The sequence below is a fragment of the Harpia harpyja genome, chromosome 10, assembly GCF_026419915.1.
Source record: "Harpia harpyja isolate bHarHar1 chromosome 10, bHarHar1 primary haplotype, whole genome shotgun sequence".
Classification (NCBI taxonomy): domain Eukaryota; kingdom Metazoa; phylum Chordata; class Aves; order Accipitriformes; family Accipitridae; genus Harpia; species Harpia harpyja.
This window is the reverse complement of record NC_068949.1, coordinates 14701691-14719290: the sequence shown is the minus strand read 5'-3', so window position 1 is coordinate 14719290 and position 17600 is coordinate 14701691. Positions and strand designations below refer to the sequence as shown.

The following is a 17600-nucleotide window of genomic DNA, read 5'->3' as shown; positions in this document are numbered from 1 at the left end:
ATGGAGAAGAGAGTAGACAGCGTCTTACGAAACTCTGTAATGGGAATAACAGTTCAAGATGTAAAATGTCAAGCAGATGTGGAAAGGGGAGTTTCTGAAAACAGACTTCAAAAGAATAGGTTAGGAGAGATACTTCACTGAAACAACTAAAAACTGGCTTAATCAATAATTTGGGAAACTTCAGTGAAATCCAAGCATAAGCTTGAGAGATGGTCTGTTGATGGAGGCCAACATTGATGAACAACTACCATGACACAATTTAATGTGCTTAAATAGATGAATGCAGATTTATTCTTTAGGTATGGTGATGTTCATGTTTTCATCATGTTAACATGCACATTTCTTACTGTATGATTTGTAGGATGTTGGTATCTTCTTAAAATGAAGCCCGATGGCGATGAAGGCATTCAGTACAGTAAACTAATAACTATTGCTATTCACATAGCAGTGAAATCTGGAGGCAGGTTTGCTAGAACATTGTGTCTTTTTATCTGTGGAACAAATAATTTAAAAGCTTTGTTTTCTGAAACTTATCTATGTAAATATATCTACAGGATGGATAAATATGAAAATGTTGTAACTACAGCTATAGTAATTAAACATCACTAAAGATCTCAAGGTGTTTTGGTTCCCATTTCCATTGTGTTAGTAGGTTGACATGAGCCAAGGCACTTCAAATCTTTGTATTTCAGCTTTCGGGAAATCAAGATGGGGGTTATGAAATTCATGTGCAAAAATTGCAGGTTCTTTGGAGTGCTTATGAAGCTGCAACTGACCTACAGAATTAGCGATTTACTTAGTCACGTTGTCAGGGACGCTTGATTGTTGCTGAAAATCCATAGCTAGTATGAAGTAAACCAGAAAATTACACATCTTTTCTCATGTCAAAGGTTCGTGTATGAGGAAGTACAGGCATGTGGGGGGAAATCCTAAAAAAAAGTCATCAGAGTTTTCTTTGGGGATTGTATAATAGTTGAATATTCTCTTGCTAAGGAATTTCAAGATGTCTTAAGAGTTAATGAGTTTTTTTTTAACGAATTGGAGTCTGTTAGGTAGTTGTTTCCCATTGTGTTACTCATGTAGAAAGTAATACTTTTTGTCTTTATGTGCTAAAAGCTTATTCTCACCTTTCAGTGTAATAAGTGTGGAGAGGTTGAACTTATTGGAATCCATTGTATTTTTATATAGTGGAAGTCTTCTCTTAGAAATATGAGACGTTCTGTTTCACATTCTGTAATTTGACTAAAGAAAGCAATTCAGAAAATATGAAATCTTTTTTCCTTAGTCATTCCCGTTTTTTATTGCCTGCTATGCTATCTCAAAACAAAGAGGCAAGAGGAGATAACACTTACTGCGTAGCATATGCTTTCAGGCAGAACATAATCAATTGACAAAATATCAGAACGTAGAAGTGTATTGACTAATTCTTCATTTTAACCCATTGACACAAACTACAAAACACTGGTAAAATGCCTCAACCAGAACAGTCTTTGCTGAGATATTTTAGCTGTGTTTGGTGGGCTGTGCTGGGAGATAAGGGGGCCCATTTGCTGTGGTCTGTCACGTCTCTCGTCTTTTTGCTGCTAATAAGTGAGCAGCTTTTGATTAGTGTCAACCGCTGAATGAAGTTCTCTTTTGTTATATAACTGGTGATCAGCTCTATATTCCACAAATAAGTGACTTTCTGAATGCAGCCTCCCATCAGAAAGGGCTTTGTTATTTCTCTCCTTCTGTCTGCTTCGCAAGTAAATTGTTCTTTCTGCAGACCCGCGTGGCTTACTTCTCTCACCCTCGGTGACAGCAAAGCTCGCTGGTTGGTGATCTCTGCAGGGGTTTATAGCTCAGCTATGCTGTTCTCTCCCTCTGTTCCCACTTCTCTGTTCCCCTCCCCTACTGTGACTAAATAAATTACCTGTATGACATGTTCAGTTTTCTCTGGCAAGAAGCCTGGGAAATCAAATCTGTTCCCGAACCTGGGTCTCCCATTTGGCAAATGTAATGCCTCCCTGCTGTTAAATCAGGTCAGCTCTCAGGAAAAACAAAGAACAATTTCATATAACTATAATCAACACAGAGTAAATTTAGATAAAGCAGCTGACATATGTTTATTGTAAAGACCATCAAGGAAATAATTTTAAAAGCACTTCATCTTTCTCTGTTGCATTAGGATACATGTTGAATGTTCTGTGCATAGAGAAGATCAAACATTTTCTTTCTGTTATTCCGTATCAAAGTGAAATATATTTATTTTCTCTCTGGTCTGAGAAGATATTTGGTGAAATGGTTCATTGGTTTCATTAGGAACAGTTTTGTATATTTAATTACTGTGGCTTTATGTAATTAATATTAATTGATAATTAACTTTAAATTACTATTAATTATTCATAACCTGTCCCGTCCCCTTGACTTTTTGGCCTCTGAAAGTGGAGGTATACTTAAAAGCGTTTAGAGAAGGAAAAATGAATCCTTTTAATACATCGTGTTCCATTTTCTACCTTTCCTCTCAGTCCGTTTCCCCCGGAGATCAGAGGCAGTGGGTCAGTAACAGGGTGGCAGCATGTCTCTCCTGCATTCCCAGACCCAATACGTGCCCCAGCAGTCCCGCAGCATGTGCCACACGTGGGCAGCCTGCTCTCTCATGTGCCGTGCCGAGGCAGTCACCTCGGACAAGGGAAGCACCAGCGTGGGCGGCCTCCCCTCTCCAGTTTTCTGTTCAGCCACTCTGCGTGTCCCGGAGGGGCTCCGAATGACACCCCAGAGGCTCTTTCCTTTATCCACTGTTAGCAGGCTCACATAGACTGCAGGAGGACTGTGGAGCACCTCCAGTCACCTCACGTCTGGCTTTATTACAGTAGGGCTCTGTCCCAGGGAAGCGGAGTGGCTGGTTCCCTTTGGGCAGGCTGTGCTTGTGCAGGTGGTTGCTCAGGGACTGAAACAGCTACTGAAACCCTGAGCTTGCCCCCAGCCCTCTTCAAAGGAGGAGAGGAGTAGGAAGAAGTCCCTGGGGGACCCTCAGGGCTGGTGCAGCGCAAACCTATGAGCCCTCCCTGTGCTGAGCTCCCAGGGGCCAGCTTTGCTGCTGCTTCTTCAAGAGGGTTAGTAAAAATGGGCATTGAGAGCTGCCTTATAGTTTTTCACAGTCTTACCACCACCACCGCTGAGTAAATAAAGGCTGGGTTATAGCTGGGGGCCTTGGCTGGAAACATTTTCCAACCCCAGCTGAATATCAGGTTGTCTTACCTGGAGGAGTCCTGGGAAGAGCAAGCCGTGCCAGAGACTGCTGGAAGTCCTGAGCCGCAGAGCAAGGCTGCACAGGGCTCTGCTCAGGGCTGCCCAACCTGTGCGGCCTGTGTTTCAAACTCACCTAATGCTTCATTCTCAGAAGCAGATGGGCATGAATGTATATGCTGTGTTTTTAAATGGTACATGCTTTTCCAGATCTTTTTGAAGACAGCTACAGCGTTGTTAATAATTGTTTAGTCGTTCATGAGTTGCCTTCGTTCTAACGAGTGCCTTTGTTGTTTCTCTGTTGCTCTGAGACACACGGTGTGAATGTTTTTTTCATCAATTTAAAAATCCTTCCAAACTCTGTTGTTTAAGACAAATTCTTGAAACTGAAATTGCTCTTTGCTGTCCAAAGTCTTCATCCAATGTGCACAACAAAGATTAAGAGGTGAAGGCAGCGAAGTGGGTTCTAAAAGATGGGAGTTCAGTTCCTGCTTCCGCCACGAGTGACCTGAAGCAAGGGCCATAATCTCCATCTGCATCGGCTCCTGTCTGAAGAAATGACAGTAGTAATGTTATCTGTCCTCAACTTTGTCTTATCAGTACAGATTGCAGATACTGTCTCCTACTGTAAAGGTACAGGATGTAACTCTGAAAGGCTTCAGCTGATATGGTAATATAAATCATTTCAGCTCTGTGTTAATGGCAAGGGTAAAGCCTGTCTTGTTCTTGTCTTAGCATCTAGGCTCGTCGAAGGAATTGTTGCGCTTGTCCTAACCCTGCTTTATTTCTTGTCTTCTCCAGCCTGTGACCTGATGACCCTGGGGATCTTAGCATTAGTGACGTCCACTGGTTGTGCCTCGGCCAACGCCCTGCAGTCCCTGACGGATGCCATGCACATCCCACACCTTTTTGTACAGCGCAACACGGGAGGCTCCCCACGCACAGCCTGCCACCTGAACCCCAGCCTGGAGGAAGAGGAGTACACGCTGGCCGCCCGACCACCGGTCCGCCTCAATGATGTTATGTTGAAACTGGTCACGGAGCTGCGGTGGCAGAAATTCATAGTGTTTTATGACAGCGATTATGGTAAGTAAAGTGGAGGATTTCAGACACTATTAAATTGATTTCTGCTTAACTGGGAAATGGAGAGGAAAATATAAAGGAAGGGGTGGAATATAGCTTGCTGGGTTCTTCACTGACAAAGGAGAAAGTGTTCCAAGTGGACGCAGACCTTTGGTTTAAAGGAAAGGTTGCTGTGAAAACTAGTTCTCAGACAAGCAGCGAAGTTGCTTAGCAACACCTACCAAGACAGCTGAAGTTTGAATCATCTCGCTCTTTTTCAGTAAAATATTAATAAAGTGTTGACATTGATTGGCAGGGGTCATGTAGCTGTGCAAGGAAGTTCAACATGGCCTCTACCTGTTCCCAGAAAACACTTTCTATCAAAGCTGAGTACTGTTGTCTTTAAAAATTAATTTTCACAATAGCTATTACCATTTCTTTTTTCACATGCTTCCTCACACTATTCTCAATTTGGACTAAATTTCACAGTGGTATACTTCCTGGCATTAACCCAAAAGTTAGAGTTAGCATTTTCACTACATCTCATGCATTTCCTTCAGCAAAATTTTAACTTTGGGCTGAAACCTGAGGAAAAGGAGTCTCTGCCCAAGCGAATTTAGTACCTCATGATGGGTGTAAAGAATCAATGAAAAAAATCTGTTGTTGTGCCAAGCTCTGAGTGAAAAGGAACTGTGTGCATAATTTTTTTTTCTCCTCCCCCTTGTTCAACTGATACGAACACTGTTCCATATGTTTAACTTGCAGGATTTTCAGCACTCTCATCTTAGGATATAGTATCCGTAATGGGGAAAAATAAATTTTCTATGCTATGTTTTAAAACCCTGAAAACACTTTTGGTTTAAAATGTGATGCATAAGTTTTTGGAGTGGTAACTTACTATGAACAGAATACGAAGAAAGGAAATTAAGGTTAAATAAATTGCAGTTGTAAATATAATCTTGTGTGTATCTGTGCATATAGTTTAGATTTTGTACATAGTCTTCCACAACTGCAAAATAGATCTTTATTTGCATTCTCCGTATATAATGACAGACTTTCAATGGTGAATCAGAGAGAAATAACATCTCTGGTTTTGAAGTTGGGCTACTCCTGGTTTAAAAAAAAAAAAAAAGGCTATGCAAAGGGTCCTGAGCTCAAATGAGTTCTGAAACTCTTGGGTGCAGCTTTCTGTTCTCAGTTGTTAGAGATGTCACTTGCTGTTTCTTCAGCGAGCAGATTGAAGATGATGAGGGTGACTTTAAGTGAGAAACCAACTGAGGCTGTAACATCCTTTTAATTATATAGAAATATTTTAAGCATGAGAAGGCTGCCGCAATACTTGTGGAGTTAATCAGTAGACTCAAAAATAACCCAGCAAATAAACTGCCATGGAATTATTGTCCTATGTAATGCTTGACCAGTGAATGCTTTGAAAGCAAAAACCACAAGGTACGTGGTAGGTGTTCTTTCGGTGGCCTTCTGGTAGTGATGACAAAGTTGCTATGTAACAGAGGATTGGGCTTAAAAAGTTAAAATTATTTTAACAGTTAATTCCAAGAATGAAAAAAAAAGAATTCTTAAAAGGATGTCTTACAAACTTCCTTTTATAGTTACTGTCGTTTCTCTCCTGCTGATTTGTAACTTTAACCTTCCAAAACTGCTTGAGTTGGGGATCTTTCAACCCCTGGGAATCCTGGCCCTCATAACATCCCAGATGCTCTTTGTGCAAACTTCTACCACCCATTTTCCCTTGTAGCAAACCTGGTTCCTGAACTATGGTATCACTTATTCCGGTAGTACATATGTGTTTCTTTGCCTTCTTCTGCAAAGGGTTAACATCTCAGTACCAAATCCTGAAACCCTTAATTCACATACTCTGTAAATTCAGTTATGATCAGATTTATCTTTTCCATTTACCACAGACTGACCTTCAGTCTGTGCCAGTAAGATAGACAGTAAAAGGGGATGGAAAATTGCCGCAGACATTCTGCTCCTTCCAGTGGAGAGCGTGTTGGGTACTGCAGCTGCCCATGTGCTGTTTCGTCTTCCTCTCAGCTGTGACAACCATCTTATACTAATCCCACTAGAAGGATTTTTTTCATAAGAATTTGGTGGGAGGAGTTTCCATGAAGAAGCCAGCTGAACCTTGCCAGCTCTAGGCAGGCATCGGTGAATAGGGGAAAAATAACCTAGTTCCGCGCATATTGCACACTGAGCTCAGGAACAGCAGCCTGGCTCCCAGGGCATGCCCGTTGCCCTCATTAGTTTGCTTCAGCAGAGCTGTGCTTATGCATCTCCAGCAACGCTTCCCTGCTCAATGTGCTGGAGTTGACTGCTGGCCATGAGGAGGGAGGTCACTTGAAGAACATGTGTTTATGATTATGGAGAGTTTCCAGCACTGGGATTTTGTGGTTTACTCTAATAAATGGTCCTTCTCTACCTCCTCTCTGGAAGTTATACTATTCCCTTGAGTAATGTTTTAATTTGTCCATCTGCTGATCTCTAAAAACCAGCCAACCCCTTGGTGTCCTCCTTGTGGGAGCTGTCAAGTGTTCTAAAGACAAAATAACACTGCACAGTTTAAAGAAGTCCCATGTTTATAGTAATGCTGTGCTATGCTGGAGCTGAAAATTATTTACCTCATGAATTACTTGTCCCTTATCAGACATATATTTTGGATTATAATTTCTGCACTGGCTAAATTAAGGAAAAGTAACAGGCTTGGCAATTAGAAATACAGAGTAGTCACTGAACAGCCTAGCAAGCCCCTTAATATTGTTGTGCTTACAATAAAATATGCCTTGTTTTACACTGAAGCTACAGATAGAAATCTATATGCACAACTTCAGTGAAAGAATATAGTCCTTTCCAGTAAAATGCCTTAAATTCTGTGACAAGAAATGGAGAGATTTCACAGGAAAGATGCGGAAGTTTTAAAGAAGAAGATTGCTAAGTGGAAATGGTAGAAGCAGGGTACAAACTGTGGCATTCCACCTAGCTTGAAACCAGCTTTTAGATTTTGTCACTTAGGGTGAAGAAATGGATAATAGCAAGAAATGGGTAATAGCTTGGTTCTGGAGAAGTGACCTTTCAAAGACCTCAGACTTGATAGGTGCAGCATTCAAGCTCTTCCTAATGATACACTGTTCTACTGAGCATTACCGATGGGGGAAAGGTCAGTTGATACATATCCATACAGTTCTCCTGTATTTGTATAAGATAAGGGTTCATATAAATACTGCATCTTCATGACTCAGCCCTTGTTTTTCCACTCCTCTCATTTATGGTGCATAATTTCAGAAGATGCATGGAAATCTACCCCCCATTGATCACAATGGGAGCTTTCTGCTGATGAGACTGCTGCCTGATATGAAAATGATGGCTAGGCGCTATAGCGATTCAAGTAAGTCATAGCTAAGACAAGACAAGTCTCTTCTCTTGCTGATGTGTTGTAGAGCTGTTGGAGCTCAAGGCCAGAATGAGACAGTCTGAGCCCTCTCTCTGTCCCTGCTATTTTTTGCCATGTCATCCTGAGAAGGCTTTCTAGCTCCTCTATGCTTCCCTTTCCCATCTGTGAAATGGAAAGAAAAACCTTTCTCTCAGTGCGACTGAACTGGTGTTTGAAATTTCTTTAGGAATTCTTCAAGCAACAGAATTAAATGGCACATTCAGGAATAATGCAATTCCAGTAAGAGCTCAAGGGACCAGGGTCATGTTAAATGCGTTGTTTTACTTCAAATGTCTTTATGAAAATCCCATGATAAATCATGGTATTTGACATTAATTTCCTGGGGAAAAATAATGAATTGACCCTAAGTTTGTCAATGGCTGTCAGATGGTGCTCTGTGGAACTAGGTCTAACCACCTGTTAAAGAACCTGCAACAGAAATCAGATCTGTTGTGTCATCCTAAAAAGCTTCAGATGCACTGATGTGTTTTGAATTGCTTTTTCTGCTACAGGAGCATCTTCTCTGCCTCTACACACATTGCATCGGTGTGTGTAAAGGCCTGCTGGGAAGTTTAATGTTTTATTTTGCTGACCTCTTGGATGTAGAAGCATCAGTAATCAAATTTTCTGACACAAAAAATTGGTAGCATGGCAAGTTTCATAAAGAATCTTACTAAGCTCTAAAATGACTATAGGTTAAAAGCACTGGGTGCTGCCCACAGTAAGATGAGGTTGGGTAGTAAACAGTTGGAAGTATGCTTTTAGGGTGAGCAAATACACAGATGTATGGTTAGAGGAAGGATTTGAGAAGGATTTTGGAAGCTGGATGTGAAAATGAAACCAATGAGGAATACCAAGTTGTATTTCTGAAGAGAAATGTGAGTAATAGCTATGTTTTCACTATATTAATCCTTACTGTTGAAAAACACTTTGTCTCTGTAGTTATATCAAGTCTCTCTGCTTTTCTACAAACATGCGCACGTACTCGTTACAAAACATAAGACAAACCAGGTTTTTTTATGACTCTGTTTTGTCAATGAAAATGGTATTAAACCTGTGAAAGGGAGCTGTAATATTTTATTCTTAATTTTTGGTGTTAATAAATGAGTATTGTCTGGTTAAGAAGTGGTGTACAAAAGTTTTGCAGAAGAAACTTTTGAAGAATTTTGGACCTTTCAAATCTGTCTATGAAGCTTTGTTCCTACAGGGGACCCACCCCCCTCCCCCAAACCCATAATTTATTGATTTATAAATTATTTTCAATCCAATTTTTTTTTTAAATCAGAGATATTTTTTTTTTTCATCATGATCATTGATGCCACATGAATTTTGAATGTTTCCTGATGAATCTTGATATGTAGAAAGAACTTTGTTTTCAATGTGATGAATTTCATGGGAAGTTTTGTTTCCTACAGCAATTGCAATTTATTTCTGTTGATCCTGGAATGGTCTCTCCTTTGTAAAGGTCCCTTTGTGCAGGCCACTACTCTTGCAATTATTTAATTTGCAAAAGAATGTAGTAATGAAAAATGAGAAATGCATGCTTTTACACGATCCACGTGTAACACACTGCAAATCAGTTGTGATGTGAAGCATTGGCTGCCACAACAAAAGCAAAGTAGAACATTTGCTCATAAGCTACTTTCATCTTACCTGCTTTAATTTGTCTTTAAGTTTTCTTTTGTTCTTGTCAGTATAACATAAGTTATCTTCTGCTTTCTCCATCATTATTTCAGCTGTCAGACAACTGCTGCTACATCACTAGGGCTGCCATATTTCTCTACAGGCTTTTCCAGTGAGCATGCCTTGTTTAATGCAAATACAGGGAATCTGGCTCGAGAAGTGTTGAACCAATGGCACATGTGTTGGTATGTGCCTGTTCAGCAAATCTGACGCTACCAGAAAGTGTTAGACTTTTTCTGCATCTGTTGTGGTTGAGTTTGCATGTGTTATTAAAAATACCTGGGTTTTTCAGTTGGTTTGAGCATCCCAGCTGGAACTGTTGCAGAGAAGCTTGAATTGCGATTGCTGTGTTTGAATGGTAAAATGTATAGAATTTAAGCAGCCAGGCACAGAGAAACGTAACTGCTTTATGGTCATCAATCTGCAAGACCAATGACTTAGAGGGGGAATCCCTGGACATCTCTGTTTTTGGTGCTGCTGTATAAGATGATAAAGGGAGGAATAGACTGGGCCTAAGCGCCTTTTCATCCAACAAGAAACAGAATCCTCTGAGCATTTATTCTACACAACTTCTGCACCACCTAGTTATTCATGCATAACCAGGGATACTGGATGTCTAGACTACAGACAAATATAAAATCTTCAATTTCTGCCTGGAAAAAATAAAGACTTTCCTGTGAAAAGAGTGTGTCTCATAACATAATATATAATCATCATTACTGCTGCAGAAGATGCCAGCAAAGAAAGAATTCAGCCAAGTTCTCCCAAGTCCCATGGGAATTTTTTGATGCCATGGGGTAGAGGAAAAAAAATTGACCTTTTGACTTTTACATTGAATTTGATCTGGAAGCTACTGAAGAAATGGCATTGTGTGTTCCCATATTTATCCTTGAATCACTTTTCTGACAGTAGCAGCACTTAAAGTAATTGGCCAACTTAAATTAAGCATGGATTTTTGTCATTTTTGATAGTTTTTTTTATTTAGTAATGCATTGCGGTATATAACGCTAAATGTAATTAAAGTAAGTCAATTTCACTTCAAATTATTACTTATAAATTAATTTTAGTACTTTGATTTTTAAGGTATATGAGTAAGCGTGCTAATAGCAGAAGTAAGTCTTCCCCCTCTCTAACCCACCCCATAATTACTAGCAGGGGATGGAAGCAGTGGACAGGTTGTTTCCCATAAAAGCTATTCACTAAACACTTTCAGGGCAACGACTGGTATGATATACAAATGATCTTAAAGTTATGGTAAAGCCTTTCTTCTGAATGAGTGCTATCATAGCCCACCTGGAAGTTCAATGGTAGTAGAAGCCAGTCAGAGATCTTTGGACAAACAGTTTGGGCAGTTTCAGGCAACTTGTCTTGCTCATAAATTCAAGGCAGGTTAAGGAAATAATTTTGACCTTTCAAATAGCTTGAAAAATGTTTCGCAAAGAGAGGATGCAAGTTCTTTTGAAAAATTCAAAATGCTGTGGAGTGACACTTTCAAAACAGAAGGCTTGCGCTCTTTATTCAAAATAGTTATTTTAAAATCAGTTTGTATTTTAAAAGACTTCAGAAGTATATATGTGGGGGGATGCTCATAAAAAAATTAAATTAAAGGCTTTATTAGAAGCAGTTTTCCACCAGTTTTTCAGCTCAGTCATCTGGTCAAAAGTGATTATTAATCTAGTCCTGAAAGCACTCGTGCATTCTTTACTCTATCTCTCTCAACTCATTGTAACATTTTAGTGAATGGTCTCCAGGCTCAACTTTGCAGAAAGTAGTGGGTATTGGTGACTGTTTTTTCCCCTTTATATTCTGAAACAGAGAAATGTTTCATAATATAGCACATACTGTCTAAAGAAAGTGCAAAGTTCAGCAGCTTGGAACCAGAAGGTGCAAATTAATTCATTTTGAACAGAGAGGTCTTTGAAAATTGTAGATGTCATCTGCAGAAGGTCCTAAGTTCTTGGACTTTCCTTCCCTGACTGATGGTAGTTTGAATCTCATGACTTTTCAAGCCATGGTATAAGGCTAAACTGTTTGTTCAGGCATGTGAAAATGTCGAGGAGAAATGTGAGGATGATTTGTGTACTTGAGCGGGGAATCTGAGGAGCTAATTCCAGAAGGGAGTTTCTTTAGTTCACATTTGTTAGAGAGTGACGGTTTATACATCCATTTAAAAATTTTTCAATAAATGCATAGCTGGAAATTGAACAGCAGAAGGATAGAAGTCTGTCCTGGAGGGTGTATGTAGGGCTTCAGGCAGTAACACCATCATTCTGAGAAAAATATATTCAGATATCTCAATATGCAATGAACTTTGGTGAATAAGTTCCCAGTCTCTATTGTCTTTCATGGAAAGTAGTAGGGGAGAGAGAGAGAGAGAATTCCTATATGTATATGTATACACATACACATATATATATTTAAGTATGGATTTCAACGAAATTGGTAAAGGAGTGTGTGTATACTTGCATACACATATGTGCATATATTTGTGTGTAAACATATTCATGAGTTCATATGTGGAATAAAGGAAATGTATTTCCTCTGCTCCTTTCCTGCCTTTGCCCAGTCCCTCCAAGTAATCTTTCTGATGCCACTCTGGGCAGGACTTCTTTGGCTTCCTTCCTGGATGGAAATGGTTTCTTTTTTGTTTTACCCAATTAAGAGTTGGCATGGCTTCCCACCACTGCTTTGTGTCGTCCTTATTGAGACAGAAATCTCATTCCTCCTCTTTCTTATGCTTGTTGTATTTAGATACTGTGTTGTATTTATTTATTTTTCTTATGGCTAAGCTTTTTTGTGGGTTTGCTGGCTTTCTTCAGCACCCTTTCCATAGGCTGGGCCTAGCGCTTTGGCCAGGACCATTCCTTTTGTCTGCTCATCGATGATAAACAGTGAATGAACATACTCTGAAGGATTCTTTTTGTTGCTCCTCTGCTTGTAAAGCATGATGACTGAGTACATTAGAGAAGAGATAACATTATTAGTCATTGTCTTCATAGAAGGGATTAATCTTGAGGACCACAATGAATGTAAAACTCCTGAAGTCTTTTTAGAGGAAAAGTATGGCTGGGAATGTAATTTTTATATACCCCTGAGGGTCAAAGTGGTTTGGTACATATTGTGTGGCTATCAGCAAATACGTGCTATTACCACTCCTACCACTCCTGCACAGTATTCATATGCTTGTGATGTATTGATATATTTGTAAAGCAGTGGACTACTGCATTTGTGTATATATAATGCAGCAAAATTATTAGACAAAACCAGCTTTTTTCCAACATCTGGGAACTGGAAAGATCTGATCCATGCAATCCAAGATTGCATTTAAATGTAAAGCCACAAATTTTGGGTTTTTTCCTTCTTTTTTTTTCTGAAAAGACAAGTTAAGACTGTAAATAGTCTGTACCGTGGTGATCTTTGTGGAATATGAAATAAGTATCATTCATACTGTGAATTAAAACAAACACAAGGGCCGTTCTCCTAGCCCTTATGGAAATGCAAGATAATCTTTTTTTTTTTTTTTTCCTAACAGCAAGTAGGAAAGCAAGATATTTTTCCTTAGCTGAAAAAAAAGGGGCAATCATCAAGAAGGGCAAGCAAAGGTTGATTGATTTTTCAGGTGGAGGTGAATGCAAACAAAGATAAGTTACGTAGTCTGCCTAGGAGGTTATTAAATCAGGAAATGGTAGAAAATGAAGAAATGTGAATTCCTGTCAGTGAAACACTCTTGGGATTTGTAGTGTACAAGTTTCCATCTCAATGTTCACTCTCAGGAAGTAGTCGATGTGAAACTGTGGATACTCCCTCAACCATGAGGATCTAAAAGCACTTGGAGTTGTCTGAGCTCAGAGCAGAACCCCAGGTTGTACATTTACTTAATACTGGAGCCACCTGTGTTATATACTACCTTTATGACTTTACATTAAACTATCTATTTAGTGAGGTTCTTTTATCATAGCATCTGAGCAATTTACAGTTTAATGCATCATCCTACAAGATAAGGTAGCTGTGCTTGTTCCATTGTATGAAAATTGCAGAGACATGGGGAGTGTTGGACCACTAAGATATTTGTTTGACTACAAACTAGGTATCTTACTTTGATTTCAGTAAGGTTCCGAAACTTGTTTTTAAGTCTAGCTAGCTGTCCACAGCTATGCCATGTTCCCTTCCCAGCCAGAGGCATGCAAAGGTGGCAGAGTGTTGCTCTTCCTTGAATTGTGCTGTGCAGGCCCTTTGTGCCTTCTGCGTTTATGTTCTGGTGTGTTTAATATTTAGAGCTGTTGCTTTGGGAGTTATTTTAAGAGTTACTTCAATCATTTTAGAAGCAAATGCATCATTAGACTGTGAAGAATTAAATAAAAAGCGGAGGAAAAAAGGCTTTGCAGTTTGGATTATTCAGTCAGAGCCCATTAGGAATGTAATCTGGATGTCTGAGTTCCATTGCAGAGTGATTTAATATTCATCATGTTGTTATAGCATTTGTTTAAATGGAAATAATGCATTATTTTTTGTGTACAAATTGAGTAAATAGGATTAGTCTCATTACTGGGGAACATTGAGTCCTATGGAGATCCTTTTTAATGCTGGATATTTTGTTTTTGTGAAGCTCACTTTAGTAATCAGGAGCCAAATAAGCTATTTCTAACAAAAACATATGGGAGAATTGTGGAGGGCTTCAAGAAAGAGATAAAAATTGAGTGGGGACATCCCTTGTAATAATTTCATTGATGATTCCGTGCGATGGGAGAGCTCTGAATGGAAACATAGCTACTGTAAACACTATTTGGAGACAGTAGTTCAGTTCATCAACTTGGAAGGCCTTACAGGGTCAGGAACTGTTGATGGTCCCCATTTCCCAGCAGCCTATCTCATCTACCAGTAAGAATCAAACCCTTGGCTGGATAAATCTTCAGCTGTTGCATAGCAGACGTGGAAGGGAACTCAGGATAGTAATTCAGCTCTGGTACATATTATGGCTGGCTTGAATTTCATTTCCATTGTGATCGTGATTTCCTCTGGTCTGCCTCTGGCCACTATTTGTTTATATCATCAGCAAAATATCTTCCTGACAAAGAACCCATGCGGAGTGAGGAAAATAGAGAAACTATGCCATGGAAGAATGGTTGTTATGTTTATGCCAAAAGACTAAGAAATATTCAGTCCCCGAAATACAAATTGCCTTCCTTGCATAACAGACCATAGCCCAGAGATCTCATTTGTCCTAATGCATCTCCTCAGTGATTTTGAAAGTAGTTTTGCTTTGGCCCACTGATATTAATATTTGATATTGCCATTAACAGGAATTAAGATATATCTTGTCTTCCAAAAGCCATATTATAACATCAAGGGAACTTTGTTAAGAAAGGAATAATCCATTAACTAGAACCAACACTTCTCTGTAATTACTGTTATCCTTCAAATGACAGAATCTTTACAGGAAGGAGCTGTCTGTCTGCCATTTAATTTTGTCAGTAGGAATATGAATCCCCCCTGCTGTGGAAGAATAATTAAAGGTCAAATTCTGGCATTGTTCATAAGTTAGCGCAGCCTGAGCACCAACACCTAACTGGATACCCCACCAGGCACTTGTGGTGTAATAGAAATCCTGTCGGCTGAAGGAACAGCAGTGCGCTTTAATTTTGAGTGAAGATCTTCCCTGTTGCTCTGCATTAAGGATGCTGTGTTATGATTCCCTTGTATGGAAGTATATATGAGCTCATCAAATTTTATTTTAAAAAAATAGTTTGCAGTGCAGATATTTGACTCCAAATGACAGTTCTGGTGCCCAAAGTACACTCTCCCTTTAGCAAGCAACACTTGGTGTTATACTCTGTCTCTGCTGTACAAAGTAGTATCTGTGGGAGTCTTTGTGGTGGTTTATATCTTTTATTCTTTCCCATCTTGTACAGCCACATAAGTCTGGACAAGCTGTAATTAAGTGAAACAATATGTTACGGTATTAAAACAGCAATAACAAGGGCAGCCTTGCAGTGGGAAGGGTGGGAGGCAAAGAAAGAAGGACACTTTAAATGTTGGGTTATTGGCCAATTAGTGGGGTTGACTGAGTACTGATGACAGATGTATTTTGGTTTTCTTTCTCTCAAATCCTACTTACACCATTAGAAAGGAACAAAATTCAAAATCACGGTAGCAGAAGGGGTTGGAACCCCAGAGGCAAGTGAGTTTGGCAAGTGCAGCCACCCTCTCAGGAACCACAGACTGGCTGTGGGGAGATGTTACATTGATGTGACGGCAGTAATGTCGCTAAGGGATGGAAGTGGTTTTTGGTGGAATCTCACCCTGTCCTCTTCCTGTTTGGATTACTATAATTTCACTTTGGATCTGGTTTAGTACCTTGTGCTGTGCAACAGTAACAGACAGAAAATTAGCTAATTAGCAATAATAGAAATCTTGATTGTTTCTTGGTAATGTCAGAGAATAATAAGATATTTAAGGCCTCTTCAGACAGTTGCATCAGAAAATCATTTGATGGTTTATAACATGATGTGATTGAAAAAATACTTATTAGACTTCAGTGGTAAGAGAGAAAACTACAAAGCAGTGAGATTTGTCTGCTTCCTTTTATGAGCTTAGCTCATGTAGTGAAGGTGATAGAAGGGTTTAATTTCACTAACTCAGCAACTTCATTGCAGTACATTTCAAAAAATACAGTGTAAAAATTAACTAAAAGCTTCATTTTGGGGGGAAAGGAGAGAAGGAAGTTTATTTTGTAGACTGAGATCTATTTTCTTGTTTCAGTTAAAAAATCTGGATTGGGTTGGTTTAAATAATAAAGAATAAAGATGAAAACTTTATTACCACCTTTTTCTCTAATTATGCAACAACCGATGTACCAGTGTAACTTTAAATGAGTGAATAGTCTCCTTGAAATCCAGATATAAATGAGTAATCACAGGAAGGGAACTGGAGAATTTATAACCTATCTAAAATACTCAGAATGACTCCAGGGTTCGAATCCTGCTGCAGAAAGGTCTGCCTGATGTGAGGAAACACCTGCATGAGGCACTTTTAAGCAACAGAGCCTGATACCATCCATGCCAGGAGGCCCATGAAACAGTATCGGCCCATGAAACAGTATCGGCCCCTATCCTGCAAAATGCTTGTATATGTCAGGTGCTCTATCTTTAGACTTAATAGAGGGACTGTAAAGGCTAAATATAACCTCAAACTGAAACACATATAACTGTTTGTACAATGGGCTGTCTACATGTATGCATGGACTGAATTGTTCAGTTTGTGTTGAATTTTACTTGGTTCCTGAAAAATATGGCATCTGTGATTACACTCTGTATGTGTGAGATCATCTGTCAGTCTGCTTGTGTTCTGAATAATGTTGATCTTGTTGACCAATTTCAAATCAATCTAATATGGCAGAGGCCTCAAGTCTTTTCTATGCATTTTGAAAAAATAAGTAGTCAAGACAAGACAGAGCTCCAAATTCCTGCCGTGCAAGAGGTTGCACTGTGAACTCAATTGCAAACTATTAGACAGCAAAGAATCAACCCAGCTGCAGCAGGTGCTCGGTTAGGTTTGACATTAGGGAATCCCAAAAGAAAAGGGTCTTACAGAAGATTCAAGGGTATTAAAAGCTTTAATCAGACATTGTTAAATGAGGTAATCCAAACATCAGACACAAAGTTACAGGACTCATGACTGCCATTGCTCAGGAAAGGGTTTGTTTCTAACATTCCAGTGTTTAATCCCTTTTCTGCATTAACTGTCTGTGTTTCATCTTTCTCAGCTGATGTAAGGAAGACTTACTGTTATATTGTATGATGGACTGGGATGGAGTAAACCATCTCTGAGAGAGTTCTAAACCCCTCAGCCTACGGTAGTCATTGTGCTGTTTTAGGATCTGCCAAAAAAAAAAAAAAAAAATTGAATTTAGTCATGGTTAATCCAAGATCTGCCTTTCTCTTGTTCACTTTTCTTAAATTCCTGTGAAGGCAGCCTTTTCCTTTGCTTGGGACTTAATGAAATTTATTCTTCTGTGCACTGTGGCCATTAATCGCTTTATAGTAAAACCAGACAAAATTGAGCCCTGCTGCTGCAGAAGGGCTGGCAGTGCCACCTGAAGGAAAGGAAAATCCTTACAAAACTAATAATCATCTGGGGCAGGGGGAGTATTTGAGAAGCTCTGACCCTTTGCAGGAGAGGA

The 17600-nt window shown here is 39.4% G+C and overlaps 1 protein-coding gene across 8 annotated transcripts in view; it reads left to right on the top strand.

Moving 5' to 3' along the window:
• GRID1 (glutamate ionotropic receptor delta type subunit 1) overlaps nucleotides 1-17600 on the top strand; it is a 557494-nt gene that overhangs the window by 221061 nt on the left and 318833 nt on the right. For all 8 annotated transcript variants that reach the window (XM_052799330.1, XM_052799329.1, XM_052799328.1 and 5 more), the window contains one exon: nucleotides 4030-4314. In XM_052799330.1, coding sequence (XP_052655290.1) covers nucleotides 4030-4314 — 285 coding nt within the window. The remainder of the gene's footprint in view (nucleotides 1-4029; nucleotides 4315-17600) is intronic.